The following is a 16,164-nucleotide window of genomic DNA, read 5'->3' on the forward strand; positions in this document are numbered from 1 at the left end:
AGTATTGAAATAAGCATAGTGGATAAACAAGGGTTAAAATTCTTCTTTGATTCTGGTGACATTAGAGTTAAAGGTTTTTACCGAGGGGACTTTGGATTTCTCTTTTTATCACTCCATAAATCAGACAATACTGTGCAATAATAAAACCAGACAAATGATATATGAACAAACCCCTTCAGAATACAGATGGGAATAAAGCGGTGAAGTCTGGTGAAGCGCCGAACCGGATGAGAGTGAGAGAAGTGAAAGCTGTGCTGTCCTCCAGCAGGTCTTGTATTGTGCTCAGGTGTGTGTGTGTGTGTGCTGGAGGTCTGAATCAGTGCTGTGAGTGACATCAGTGCAGACGGAGCACACGGTCCTGTGTTTGTGTGCCGAAGCACAGCTTTCAAGCACTCTCTCTATGAACACAGAGGGGTTTCCCCTCCACATCCCACACACACACTCTTCCCAAAAGGGAAGCAGTTCCTTCTCTCTCTGTCTCTCCCACACACACACAACTTTAACCTCTAATCTCTGCTGCTCACTTTCTGATTCACATGACTTGTCACTTCTCTGTCATGTTGTCACAGTGTCGTAATGCTGCTGTTATTACAGTAAAAGATGAACACTGTGACCCAGAGCAGATTTCACCTTCCTTTGTTTAAACATGTTCCAGCATTCATATTGCACTTGATCTGTCAGCATCAGTGGGTTTCATTTATTAAACAAAACGTGTCTTCTCAAAATCAGTTCGGTCACACTTTAGGGACCATTTCTCACTATAACTAACTATGAACTATTCCTTTTAGGATGAAGGGATCTACACTATGGTCATGCAGAAGAAGGCATTAATATGAGCTTTATGAGTACTAACAAACAGACAATCAAAATTTAAAAGCTGGGGTTTTTAAATGAATTTCATCTTCACTTCACTGACTTTACAGTTGTATTCCTCTCTATACTCTGAAGGTTTTTACTGTTTATATCATTCACACTGATTTCTAGAAGTGTTTTTTTCCTTGGCTGTTTGTGATTTATGAAGTCATAAAAAGAGAAATGCTAAATCCCCTCTGTAAAATCCTTCAACTCTAAGATCTCAGCAGAATCAAACAGGAATTTGAACCCTTGTTTTATTCATAATGTATATTAAAATAATGTTTCAGAAGACCTGTAAATGAAACCGTTTCTCTTAATCAGCAGTAATTCATAAACTGGGGAAGTAGTTCAGATGTTTCCTTCCTTCACCCTTTATTCTTGTTTCAGGAGAGAGTGATTTTCATGTGATAGCTGAGCTGTTATCAGAATGACACAGGTCAAATGTTAAATGTGCAGAAGTGTTTCTGATGCTTCAGCAGTCTTCTCCTGAGCGTTTCACTGCTGATGTCACCGCCGGTATCCAGTGCTCTCACTGTGTGCTTTTCTCAACTCAAAAACCATGGAAATCAACCAAAGTAGAGCATTCAGCAGATGTCATGTACATCCCCACCCATCTCTCTGCAGTAGTTCTGATCGAGCCAGTGTGAAGCTGCTGGTCTCAGTGTTAGCTGCTGAAGGGTGTTTCACATGTTACTACATGCTCTGATAATCTGAACAATATCACACAATATCCTCACAGGCTCCAGAGCGGAATGAACCTGCAGATCTGCTTCGTCAACGACAGCGGCAGCGACAAAGACAGCGACGCAGACGACAGCAGGACAGAGACCAGCCTGGACACACCGCTGTCTCCCATGGTACACCCACACACAGAGACACACACTCTCTCTCTCTCTCTCTCTCTCTCTCCCTCACACACACACTCACTCATGGATGATGTTTTCTCTCGCTGGTGTCACAGAGGTCACACTACAGTTCTTCTCAATTGCTTAAACACATTACTTGAAACTATGCATCATATTCTCAAACACGAATCCATAAATTCTCACCCAATTCCACACACTTCATATATTCAGTTCAAAATGAAGCTCTCCACTCAAAACAACTCAATCTTGCTGTTTTGATTTTACCTCCTGGGATTTGATCTGGATTTCCCCCTCAGGGTTAAAGTTCAATCAGAAACAACAAGCCAAAAAGACAAGATGGCAGGCGCTGTCATTGTAAACAGTGAAAACATTACATAACATTCTTATCATACTGGAGACAGTTTGTAAATGTTTGTAAGACTGTCTTCACTATTTATTTATCTTTTTCATGCGAGCCGCACTGATATGGTAAAGTCAGTCAGAGATCAACTTTTAATACAAAGTTTCAAAAGTTGCATCCAGTCATAAATAGTCTTTTTATCAGTCTGTCATCCCTGATATGCAATGCAATACAAAAGGGGATATCATTCTTTATAATTTACCAGTCAAATTTATAACTGAGACGAGATGATAAAAAAAAGCTGTATTCCCTTAATGCTGGAAAGACCTTAAATTTATGTATATATACAGTACAGACCAAAAGTTTGGACACACCTTCTCATTCAAAGAGTTGTAGATTCACACTGAAGGCATCAAAACTATGAATTAACACATGTGGAATTATATACCTAACAAAAAAGCGTGAAACAACTGAAGTAGCCACCTTTTGCTTTGATTACTGCTTTGCACACTCTTGGCATTCTCTTGATGAGCTTCAAGAGGGAGTCACCTGAAATGGTCTTCACTTCACAGGTGTGCCCTGTCAGGTTTAATAAGTGTGATTTCTTGCCTTATAAATGGGGTTGGGACCATCAGTTGTGTTGTGCAGAAGTCAGGTGGATACACAGCTGATAGTCCTACTGAATAGACTGTTAGAATTTGTATTATGGCAAGAAAAAAGCAGCTAAGGATAGGAAAACGAGTGGCCACCATTACTTTAAGAAATGAAGGTCAGTCAGTCTTTGAAAGTATCCCCAAGTGCAGTCACAAAAACCATCAAGCGCTACGAAGAAAGTGGCTCACATGCGGACCTCCCCAGGAAAGGAAGACCAAGAGTCACCTCTGCTGCGGAGGATAAGTTCATCCGAGTCACCAGCCTCAGAAATCGCAGGTTAACAGCTCAGATTAGAGACCAGGTCAATGGCACATGGAGTTCTAGCAGCAGACACATCTCTAGAACAACTGCTAAGAGGAGACTGTGTGAATCAGGCCTTCATGGTAGAATATCTGCTAGGAAACCACTGCTAAAGAAAGACAACAAGCAGAAGAGACTTGTTTGGGCTAAAGAACACAAGGAATGGACATTAGACCAGTGGAAATCTGTGCTTTGGTCTGATGAGTCCAAATTTGAGATCTTTGGTTCCAACCACCGTGTCTTTGTGCGACACAGAAAAGGTGAACGGATGGACTCTACATGCCTGGTTCCCACCGTGAAGCATGGAGGAGGAGGTGTGGGGGTGTGGGGGTGCTTTGCTGGTGACACTGTTGGGGATTTATTCAAAATTAAAGACATACTGAACCAGCATGGCTACCACAGCATCTTGCATATATATATACTAGCCCATCATGCATCTAACCATCCACTCAGGGTTAAGAGCTGTTCAGATTAAAACTAAAAGTGTGTCTAAACTTGATGACATCACACTACAGTGTCAAATCATCTGAACACAGTATCAGAACATTTCATCATAAACAGAACGAGCATCAGTTCACTGATGGGGATCGTGTGCAGTGCATCCATCACTGTGTTCTGTTGTCATTTGTCGGATCATGCCACTCGTGTCCAGTGTAGGCCTGGCGTGCATTTTTTAATGGGTTATGTTACAGCCCTGCTTGTTTTTAATGTTTTTATTAAATATCTGTATTGACTGCATGGTCATATTATCTTATTATTTACTGCATGCGAGCCACAAAGGAAGGGCTTGGCGAACAGGCAACGTGTAACACTGCTGCAGGTTGATCAAACCCCCCCCCCCCCCCCCCCCCCTTAAAAAAACCATATTACAATTAGGGATGTCCAGATCCGATCACATGTTCGGAAATCGGGCCCGATCGCGTGGTTTCAGACTCGATCGGAATCGGACGTTACCTCCCGATCAGGACTCGGATATATATATATTCTCGTTAATTTTAAAACACATCTTTTGTTATGCGGTGGCACAGAGTTAGACCCTTTTGACTCCACACAGAAACAGCAATGCGTGCGGCATGACATCACTTTGTTTTCAAGAGCTGGTGTGAATAAATATAGATTCAAACTCTAAGGGACATGATAGTTTGCGCATGACCTGATATTTCATTCGGACCCAGGATACAGCGAGATGAACTCAGAGCGCTAAACTCTCATGCAGTGTGTGTTTCATTCATACTCGAAGCCGGAGCGCGCTCTCGCGCTGATATCAGGAAATTCCTAATATGGACAAAAGCGTCCAGCTATGCTGTGGTGTGCACAGGAAAACAGAAACTTATGCAAACACGAAGACATTAATATACGATCACGACAATAAATTGTTCTTCAAGTCATCTCCAGCAGGTGATAAATAAAGTATATGAACAATGCAGTGCTGATTGACATAGTATTTATTACAGTATAGAAACTATTCTGCATTATTATGTGATAAACAGTGTTTGTAGTATATAAACAAATCATTATTATTTGTTATTGTCCAGCATTTATAGATTTCTAAGCCAATTAAAAGCTAGAAATTAGAGAAAAAATAAAGTTGCCTATACTACCAGTCAGAGGTTTTTGAACAGTAAGCTTGTTAAGGTTTTTTTTTTTTTTTTTAAGAAGTCCCTTCTATTCACCAAGCCTGCATTTATTTGATCCAAAGTACAGCAAAACAGTAAGATTTCGAAATATTTTTACTAGCCTATTTAAAATAGCTGTTTTATATTTGAATATATTTCAAAAAGTAATTTATTGAAGATCCTGGATCTGTTTTTTCGCTCTTCTTTATTCTTTTTTTTATGTATTATAGAAGTATCGGATCGGGACTCGGTATCGGCAGATACTCAAAATCAAATGACTCGGACTCGGACTCGAGGACAAAAAAACCTGATCGGGACATCCCTAATTACAATGTCATTGTGAAATAGAAATTAAAAAGAAATATGTGCACAAAAGCGAAAGGGAGAATTTGTAACTCTGGTGTTGTCCTCTGTCTATAAATGCTTTCCAGTTGAAGGTTCGTGAGATATTTCAGAGAACTATATAATACATTTTGAGCAACATGACAATAGCAGCTTATAATGTAGGAATCCACAGACAAATGAACACAATCAGTTGCATGAACACAGTTCTTCTCGATTGCCTAAATACATTACTTGAAACTATGCATCATATTCTCAAAACAGTAAACACGAATCCATAACTTCTTACCCAGTTCCCCAAACTTCCTATATTCAGGTCACAATGAAAAAAACAAACAACAAAATAACTCAATCTTGCTGAAAAAACGCTTGATCACACACACTGCAACATAGTTTTACACACTACAAAAAACAAACCAGTAATAAGTTGTTTTGCTTGTGGTTCTCCCCCTCAAGGAACTTTCACATGATGAACATATGTGTATACATTTGCTCATTTTCTATTCCTTAATGTACAATACACCAAACAACAACAACACATCACATCTTCAGTCTGGGCCAGACCAGAGAATCTGTACAGCGGGGTAAGATCCACCCCCATCACACATCACACATCTACTGTAATGTCTAGACACGCTTTACCATTCCATCGTCTCTGTGTCCTACAAAAATAGAAGTACTGATTACTGAAACTGTAATACATCCTTTTTACAAATTGGAAGCAGACAGAAACTCTGTCTGTACGTAAGGCAGTTTGATGCATGTGTTGAAACAGAGTACAGCTCTCAAATGTTACAGTAGAGTAAACTGAGCCGAGGGGACGATAGTGAAGTTGCCCAGGCTCTCTCAAAGTCATACCATGGACTAGATGTCACTTGAGTGAACAATGTTAGTAATGATAGTTCCTGTGGCTCAGTGGTAGAGCATTGTGTTAGCAGCCCAAAAGGTTGTGGGTTCAATTCCCAGGGAACACATATTTAAAAAAATGTATAGCCTGAATGCACTAAAAGCATCTGCTAAATGTAAATATTAAATTACAATATGGTGTAGGCAAATGAGAAGTGAAGGGGTTTGTATGTAGAGTTTTGCAGTGACAGTTCAACAAGTCTGATTCACGTGTCAAAAAGGGGAATAGTGTTTATAGTTTAGGGAAATGGGTTTGCTTTTTAATAAATGGCGTTATGGTCTTGAAATTTTAGTTCATAAAGCCTGGTTATAGTGTTGAAGCAGTTGGGAAAAACTGTAAGCAATCGCAACTTGATCAAAACATCAAAACGTTTCATGATGTGTACAAGTGACTAAATGAAGCGGAGGCTGAAGAAGTAGTTTTGAGAATTAACTTTCTAATTCGAGAAATGCACCAAAGCCACTGAGAAGAACTGTAAGCTGACTCTGGCCCTTGATCCATCGACGGTTCTGACTGGTGTGTGATCCATTTGGACTCCTAGTGTTTCCTCTTGGGTCATTGTGTGCTAACTGAGCTCAAACTGTGCAGACTTGAGTGAACAATACTGAATGCTAGTGCTTTATAAATGAATTTATGTGTAGAGTTTGGTAGTAAGAGTTCACCAAATCTGACTCATGTGTTAAAGCAGGGGAATAGTGTTTATACACAGCAAAAAAATCTGAGTGAAATTAACTCTGCTGGGAGTACATGTGAGACCACACTCAAGAGTGTGAAAGTGTTAAAATAGGAGTGTTAAATTAACACTGAAGCTGAGTTAAAGTTAATGAGATAATTAAGTGATTAATTGAGGGATGATTGACCATTATTGACGAGACCTGATGTTAACATGCAGAATCAACAAAGACGAAAATCACTATTTGAATTGTATCACCATTATAGTGGTCAATATTTGCTTTAGTTGGGCTCTTGACCCCTAAAGTGTTAAAGTCAGATTTTAACTGGCTGTTATAACGGAGTTTTAAAACTGATGGACAAGCAAAGACTATTGTTATTCTTGAATTACTGAGTTAAAGTTACATTGTTGATTATTGCAGCCCTATGATTGTTCAACAAAGTATTTCCAGCATTTTAAATACAATCTGAGGAATTTCTTAAAAGTTGTTTGGTCAAAAATCTTTGAAAAGAGTCTTTCAGTTATACATGCAAACATCAAGAATCAACCTGTCAATCTCAACAATGGTGAAAATCCAAAAAGCATGTTGCAGTGCATTCTGGGTGCCACCTATCAAAATTCATCCATGGCTCCCATGATGCAGTGCGGCATGAATAAATTATTAGCTGAATTGTTTCAGTAATTTCCTTTATTCTTACTAGTCTATTTTTGTTTTTTATTTTTATTTTAGTAGTTTGTTTTCTAATGTTTAGAGTTGTTCTATTTTTCTGAATATGCTGTTTGTCACCGTTGTTGAGATTCCTACAAATGCCCATGTTTTGATTTTTTTCTTGTCTGTTTGTTACAATTCAGTTGTAACAGCCAAACCAAATCTGTCTTTAAAAATGTAATGTTCAAGTGCCCAACTAAAGCAAACACTGACCACTATAATGGTGACATAAAAATAGTGATTTTCATCTTTGTTGATTCTGTATGTTAACATCAGGTCTCGTCAATAATGGTCAATCATCCCTCAATTAATCACTTAATTATCTCATTAACTTTAACTCAGCTTCAGTGTTAATTTAACACTCCTATTTTAACACTTTCACACTCTTGAGTGTGGTCTCACATGTACTCCCAGCAGAGTTAATTTCACTCAGATTTTTTGCTGTGTAGTTCAGCAAAATGCGTGTGCTTTCTTTTCAAAAATGGCTTTATGGTTTTGAAATTTTAGTTCAAAAGCCTGGTTATAGTGTTTTAGCAATCGAGACAAAACTGTAACAGTGTTTCGAGACAGCCCCATCCAGAATGCCCCTAAATCAGGGATGTGGTTTGCGAGCCTTGGCTTCCCAGCAGACATTGCAGCCGGTGTTACTGTAAGATTACAGTATGAGTCAGAGAGGGTCACCGGCCAGAGAAATGACCCCACCTACACTGACCCTGTGCAATCATCATTCATCAGTCTGATCATTACAACACACCAGCATGTGTAGATTCCCCCTGGACACACACACACACACACACACCTTCAAATCAGTGTCTGTAGCCCTTGTGAAAAACAAAAACACTTTAGCATGCTTATAGAACCAACAAATACTTCTTATGGAAAATAATATACTTAAAAATCTATTATATACATTTATATATATATATATATATATATATATATATATATATATATATATATATATATATATATATATATATGAGTGGTCGATATATTGAATATTACTGGTGGTTATAATATCGATTATGTTCATTAAATATTACATGATTGGATCTCTGAATTTTGTTCAGTATGTGCTTTAGTGTATTGATAAGTAGATCAAAATACATGTACTTATTTAAAACACAATGAAATCATAATTATGTAAAATGTATGTTTAAGCAATACTTAATTAGACATTATCATGAAGTTCATTTTTATAAAGTTCACTTAAGTATGTTAAGACCTATTGTCATTAAAGTGGCTTTTCATTTAAATTATATTATATTTTCTGCAAGTGAATTTTAAAAAAACTATACTTTTATGATTTGAGGTACACAAAAAGTACACTTTTAATACAATTAGGCACACCTTTCTTTTCACAAGGGAGATCATGTCAGGGTTTGTTATGCAGACAGTATACTGTTGTAGTAAAGATCATTTTCACTCATCATTTCCACGGTATGTTGAGCTTTCTCCAGATGGAGATCTGTCTAATCTCCGTCGTGTGTTCTCTCTGTCCATCTGTCCTCAGAGCAAACAGAGCTCGTCCTACTCGGACAGAGACACGACGGAGGACGACTCAGAGTCTCTGGAGGACATGGACTTCCTGAGCCGACAGAAGAAGCTGCAGGCCGAGGCCAAGCTGGCTCTCGCGATGGCCAAGCCCATGGCCAAGATGCAGGTGGAGGTGGAGAAGCAGAACCGTAAGAAGTCTCCAGTGGCAGATCTGGTACGTGTGAGGAACTCCAGCAGAGCACTACACAGCAAAAAATCTGAGTGAAATTAACTCTGCTGGGAGTACATGTGAGACCACACTCAAGAGTGTGAAAGTGTTAAAATAGGAGTGTTAAATTAACAGTTAGTTTAACAGAGTTAAAGTTAATGAGATAATTAAGTGATTCATTGAGTGATGATTGACCATTATTGACGAGACCTGATGTTAACATACAGAATCAACAAAGACGAAAATCACTGTTTTAATGATGTCACCGTTATAGTGGTCAGTGTTTGCTTTAGTTGTGCTCTTGAGCCTTACATTTTTAAAGTCAGATTTGGTTTGGCTCTTACACTCTCACACTAGATGTGGACTGACATTGCTCAGAAGTCAGATGTTAGTTGAAAGTGAAAACCCAACCTCTGTTAGGTGTCAAACTCTAGTGTAAATACTCCAATAACAGTATTACCAACTTAACTTATTATAAACAAGATTCTTTTCTGTCATAAGTGTAAAAAAAGTCCTTATAGAGATTAACAGAGGTGTTGGTTTATTGAAAATAATAGTTTAGTTTGACGTCAACATTATGGTGACCAGTACTTAGGCAGTATGTCTCTTTTCAGTGTTACTGTTCATTTAGCTACTATAAATATATTTTTTATGGCGAAAGCAGTGAGAGAAAAATGTCATCAGGTGATGTTGGTTACTTGCTGATATTAAAAACTTCCTCATGTTTTTCACACACAGAGACCTCAAGCATTAGTGTAAGAATCTCAACAATGGTGACATGCTTTTGCATGATGTACCCAGAATACATTGCAGCATGAAGCATGTCATCATTGTTGAGAGTCATACACTGAATCTTGATGTTTGTGTGACAAAGAAACATATTTTTTTTTAAATCCTTGAAATTATATGCTTTATATTCAGCTGGGTGTCAGGCTGTTGAGTCACTTTAATGAATAATACTTAACACCACACATTAGCTTGGGTGAAAACAGGTAACCAGACCAAATATATGGTGATATATCAATCATCAGCAAGCAACCAGCACCATCGAAGCACATGTTCTCTTGCTGTTTTGGCCACAATAAAGACTACAGCAACTAAAGAACAACACTGACAAGTCAAGAGTCAAATTGCACAACTAAAGCCAACACTTACCACCATTATGGTGACATCAAACCAAACTATTACTTTTAAACAGACATCAACATCTAAACATCTGCCTAAATCTTAATTAGAATGTTAGGGGATAATGTTCTAATAATGTTATTAATAAACATTTTTAGAATGTTTTTAGAGAACGCTATCCTATCTTTTGAGAGAACGTTCTGGGAACAAAAATAAAACTTCTTCTGCTCATCAAGGCTGCATTTATTTTATCACAAATACAGGGAAAAAAATGTATATTGTGAAATATAATTATGATTTAAATACAAATTTTCTGTGTGAATCTGTGTTAAAGTGTAATTTATTTCTGTGATGCTCCGCTGTATTTTCAGCATCATTCCTCCAGTCTTCAGTGTCACATGATCTTCAGAAATCAGGAAAATATACTGATTTATTATCAGAGCTGAAACTGTTGTGCTGCTTCAGATTCTTTTGGAACCTGTGATACTTTTTTTCAGGATTCTTTGATGAAAACAAACTAAAAAAAAAAAAAAACAATATAACAATTTCTAACAATATACACTACAGTTCAAAAGTTTGGGGTCAGTCATTTTTATTCTCTCTTTGTTTGATGGAAATTCAGCTTTGCATCAGAGAAATACATTTTATTTTAAAGGATTTTAAAATAGAAATCATTATTTTATATCGTAATAACATTTAGCAAGATTACTGTTTTTTCAGTATTTTTGATGAGCAGAAGACACATCTTTAAAGAACATTACAAGTCTCACTTGACCGGTAGTGTGTGTGTGTGTGTGTGTGTGTGTGTGTGTCTGCAGAGAGAGAGAGAGAGAGACACTCACCTGATGAGTGAATGAATCTCTTTTGTTTTTGGTTTAAATGGGTATTTTGTGATGACACTTCATTAGTAGGCTGCATAGCTGGAATATTATTATGACACATGCATTGGTCAGTTTATATATAGAAATACAATCAAACCCGTAGTCTTGATACAAACACACTCGTTGCGGTTCCTTGAGAATCAGTGACGTCATGACGTCATGCAGTGAGAACGCCTCGGCCTCCAGCGCAGTCAGTGTCCCAGCTGAAACTATGACACATCAAAGCAGGAAGCAGCTGCTGGAGTGTGTTTGACAGGCTCACGCCGGCAGGGGAAGTCCTCCGGAGCGAAACTGTGCCATGACACACTCTCAGAGGGCATCGCTGAGCTCACCAGTTCTCCCTCCCAGCTCCCTCCTCAGCCAATGCTCTGCTAGTCAGAGTTCCTTCTAAACACATTGGTGCTCTTGAAGTGGCACTGGAGGTGCTGTCTCTCTGTGCAGGCCGTGTCAGCGGGACACCCCAGCATGAGATCATCTCCTCACAAGTCACTGGACACCTCACTCTCTGAAGAGGAGAAGGCTTGGACTGAAACACTGCACTGACCGGTCAACATCCACAACTAGACCTGCTGTCTGTCTGCTAGTGACCAGATGCTTCTCCGCTCACAGTACAGTGAATGAATGAAAGCTGATGCAATTCATTATATCAGTCATAACTTCAGGAGAGAGGACACTTTCATGCACACTACAGTACTTTATGAGTCAAAACTGAAGTAATCTGTGTGAATGAGACGGCATGAAAACCCAATTTTATCATGTGAAATAATGAAGCTCCAGTCTTCCACACACTCCTCTGCTGAAGCGTTTGATTCGCTCATATCATTACGTATCTTACGTGTTTTATCACTTGCCGTTCAATCTAGGAAACCAGTAACACACTTGAACCACTTTTAGTCCAGTCACATTCACTTCTATAGTGCTTTATACCATACTGATATTTAAAACAATTGAAATTCAACAGTGTTGAAAAATGCATGAGTTGTAAAACATTGACTTTGAGCTCTAAGCAGCTCTATAGAAGGTCATTATTCAGATCAGTTCTCATCTCATAATATCAGTGCAGGCAATCTGTAAAATCACTGAATATTAATCCAAAGAAATAAAATCATGGTCGTCTTCCAGTTTCCTGGGATTGTTAATATTGGAGTAAAACATCTAACTTGCATCAGCCTGCATCTCATATCAAAGCCATTTCAGTAAAAACTAATCTGGGCTTTTGATTAGACAGTTTGTTTTTTCCTAGACTTATGAGCTGCTGTAAGCCCTCTTTGTCTTCTAACCATCTTTAACCAAGTCTTGAGTTCACTATAGCAGGATTCATCAGACTCTATTACAGTTACTCAGGAATATCAAGGTTCACTGATCTCTACAGAGCTAACATTCACTTCACTAGTGGATAAATCTGTGAGAAACCCAGCTCATTCTCAGCTTACGGCACTCAGATCTGCCTTACATGGGGAAAAACATTTGAATATGAACAAGCAAGTGAACTGATGTGAAAGTAAAACTGGAGTGTGTCAGAATGAAGCGAGTCCTCATGGGAACTTGGGTGATCCACCTGGAGAATTACCAGTGTGAGACTGATATTTGTAATGTGGAAAACCTGCTTGAGTTTCTGTGAACAGATCTGCTGTTCGGTCATTTGTATGCATTATGCCTCATGTCCAAACAGCCTTCACTATCATAACCCATAATTATGATATATAATAACCCCAGAAGATTCTCTGGAAGAGCTGCCTTTGAATAGTCAGCGGTGTCATTAGCATGATGAAGACCTGACTGCTGATTGGTTAGATAGATTAAAGAGATGAAAGTGTTATGTAGCATCCTGTGATACATTACCACAGTGTAAGTCATTTCTGATGTCCAAACACAGTAGAGAATGGCATCATGTTGTAGTGACACAGACGTGTTCACTTATATGATTGAGAATTACATTCAGAAAATGTTAAACTTATGAGACAAGCCATTGTCATTTTATAAATGATTTCAGAGAGTTTTTGAGCATTTTCTAAATCCTCTCATGTCTTACAATCAGTCAGACATTCATCTGTGACTTGTGATCGTATTTTCATCAATACCTGAATAATACAGCATTGTCTTAATCCTTAAATACTGATTCACGAGTGTGTTCACATGTGACATCAAATCATGTTTCCATTCATGCTTTTTAAAGCACTCTCAGTTTGAACCAAATTGGCATCTGTAAGCAGAACTGAACCGCTGATATTTAAAGCTCTGGATATGAGCTAGACAACACTACAAATACAGTACTAAACCATGTGCATTCAGAAAACACTGTGAAAAACATCTTTTAGACCGGGTCTTGTGCTTATACCGATGTGTGTGTGTGTGTGTGTGTGTGTGTGTGTGCACAGCTTCCTCACATGCCACACATCAGCGAGTGTCTGATGAAGAGGAGTCTGAAGCCCACGGATCTCAGAGACATGACGCTGGGACAGCTCCAGGTGATCGTCAACGACCTGCACTCTCAGATCGAGGGTACGACACACACACACACACACACACACACACACTCCTGTCTGTTCCTTACGCGTGTGTATTCTGCTTAGCTCAGAGACGTGTGTGTGTGATGTTCAGGTCTGAACGAGGAGCTGGTGCAGCTGCTGCTGATGAGGGACGAGCTTCACATGGAGCAGGACGCCATGCTGGTGGACATCGAGGACCTGACCAGGTGACCGGTCCACAGATCCACACCTCACACAAACACTGACAGACACACAACAGCGCTCTCATCTGAGCCTCACTGAGAAAATACATCTTATTGATGCATTCTGTGATTTGAAGTTCTTAGTTTGTTGTGTTTGTGACCCTCTGTCTGTGAAATCCAAGATCACATTATCAGATAACATCCCAGGAGGCACAGTACATCAATGTGACGTCAGTCAGTCGTCACATTTTGGTTGAAAATTAAAGTCAGGTTGACGTGTAAACCCAACTTTGTTTGACGTCAAACTCCGACATCAGACAGACGTTGAATTTTGGTTGGAATAAGCACCACACTGCAACAATGGGTGAAATGCATGGCAGCACATTAAATATCTCAAGATCTCAGCAGAGGAGGATTAAACATCTCCACAAACAGCATTACCAGCTTCACTTATTACTAACCAGACTGACTTTATTTCTGTCAGACGTCTACAAAAGCTCTTATTGAAAATTAACAGGGGTTTAACTCTAATGTGTTTAATTTCCATAATAGCATAACAGTTAAACACCATAACAGTGATTAGTGTTTCCATTAGTTGAGCTCTTAACACTTATGATATGTTTTTTCTTTTGTGGCTGCTGTGACAGTGTGTTGTTACACACATTTGCTGCATCAAAGAAAGCTAAAGTGACATGAGATCAGGTGATGGCTGTTACCTGTTAATGGTTTTATAATCATCATGAAGTAACCTGATTCGCTGATGTTTTTTAATCTAACAATTATGTTGTTCCATTAGTACATTCATATTACAAACCCTGTGTTTCTGCCACATGAGATCCAGCGGTATTATAACAATCAGTTAAAATCTTTTAACAAACTTGAGCTCAAAAAACTTAACCTACGGTGACACACACAGAGATCATTCTGGGAGCCATGAGTTGTATACGATTATTGATGTCTATGTGTCTCGAAAGATTTATTTTCCAAAATGTATTTAAAAAAAAAATTCAGAATGTCTGATCTGTTGTAAGAAAGTAATGTTTCTTGAATATTGTTCATTAATAACCGTTTTGGGTCAATGATGAGAAAAATAATTTTCTTAAATAATTCTTCTGCATGATGATCAAAACTATATTACTTTATCTTTGTTTATGCCCCTTTTATAATAAAATATGTGTTTTAGTAAACATTATTACAAGAACCATAAACTTACTAAGCCAAGAGTCAAACTACCCAACTAAAGCAAACACTGATCACAATAATGGTGACCAAACATTTTCAAATAAAACATCAACATCTAAACCTCTGTTAATTCTCAATAAGAGCTTCTGTAGACGTCTGACAGAAATAAAGTCAAACTGGTTAGTAATAAGTGAAGCTGGTAATACATGTACAGTTTATGTTGTTTTTGGGGGGTGTTTATTCCAGCCAAAATTCGGCATCTGCCCAATGTTGGAGCTTGACGTCAAACAGTCGTTGGATTTAGACGTCAACCAGATTTTCATTTTCAACCAAAATACAACATCTAACCGACATCCTGTGCCTGCTGGAAAGCATCAAAGTTTGATTTCAACCATTAATCCCATGACTGTCTAAAGTCTCTCTGTGTGTGTGTGTGTGTGTGTGTGTGTGTGTGTGTGTGTGTGTGTGTGTGTGTGTGTGTGTGTGTCAGGCGTGCTCAGAGCCAGCAGAAGCACCTGGTGGAGAAGACGCTCTCCAAATGAAGCCGCACTCCTCACAGCATCAGTTCACACCTTCCTTTGCTTCATGCGTGCTGATCTCTGGCGTCTCCTGCAGCGCTCGCCTCATCGACCCGTCTCAGTCTGTCACTAGATCTGTCCGAGCTCAGGACAGTGTTTAACACAGGGTTCGAGGACTCCAGAGGACACACGCCGGCCTTCAGTCGACTTCACTGACTGCTGTTCAACTGATGTGAATGTTGATCAGGCACGAGTCGTGTTCATGTCATTTCATTCTACTGTATTCACATTCTTTATTTGAGGGAGATGCTTATGTACAGATATGTGTAAAATAAGAAAAATAAAACTTTGTTTCATAGACCGTAGCCTTCTGGACCGTCTTTTGTGGAGACAATATGAAAATATATCATATATGTTTTCTGTGGAAGCTCATTTCTGCCACAGAAATTAAAAGGTAACTGTTTTATTTCAGAAGTCTGACTTTTTCCCTCACAGTTCTGAGAAGACGAGACTGAATCGTCAGCTATAAATGACATCTTTCAAGAAAAGGTTTAAAGTCACAATTATCTTTTTTTTATCTTTGATCAAGACAAAATAGGATTGTGAGATATAACTTCATTATTCATTATTTCATTTGAGATGAAAAGTCACAATTAACTTTGTATTTTATGTATTTATTTATTTTATTCTGTATTGGAAACAAGCTTCTGTATCATTGCATCATAACTCATGCTCCAGAACAGAGCTGAACGCGATGAGATTAAACACAAAGCGCTGATCTACACAATCTTATTCTAGATTTTTCACCCAAAACTGACAT

At 38.6% G+C, this 16,164-nt stretch overlaps 1 protein-coding gene across 4 annotated transcripts in view; it reads left to right on the top strand.

Moving 5' to 3' along the window:
- Positions 1-15,704, top strand: part of LOC132123125 (schwannomin-interacting protein 1-like) — a 273,684-nt gene extending 257,980 nt beyond the window's left edge. For all 4 annotated transcript variants that reach the window (XM_059533664.1, XM_059533666.1, XM_059533667.1 and 1 more), the window contains 5 exons: positions 1,595-1,712; positions 8,776-8,973; positions 13,352-13,475; positions 13,575-13,668; positions 15,317-15,704. In XM_059533664.1, coding sequence (XP_059389647.1) covers positions 1,595-1,712; positions 8,776-8,973; positions 13,352-13,475; positions 13,575-13,668; positions 15,317-15,368 — 586 coding nt within the window. In that variant the 3' untranslated portion in view covers positions 15,369-15,704. The remainder of the gene's footprint in view (positions 1-1,594; positions 1,713-8,775; positions 8,974-13,351; positions 13,476-13,574; positions 13,669-15,316) is intronic.
- The last annotated feature ends 460 nt before the right edge of the window (positions 15,705-16,164 follow it).

Source organism: Carassius carassius, chromosome 41 (genome assembly GCF_963082965.1).
Source record: "Carassius carassius chromosome 41, fCarCar2.1, whole genome shotgun sequence".
Taxonomy (NCBI): Eukaryota; Metazoa; Chordata; class Actinopteri; order Cypriniformes; family Cyprinidae; genus Carassius; species Carassius carassius.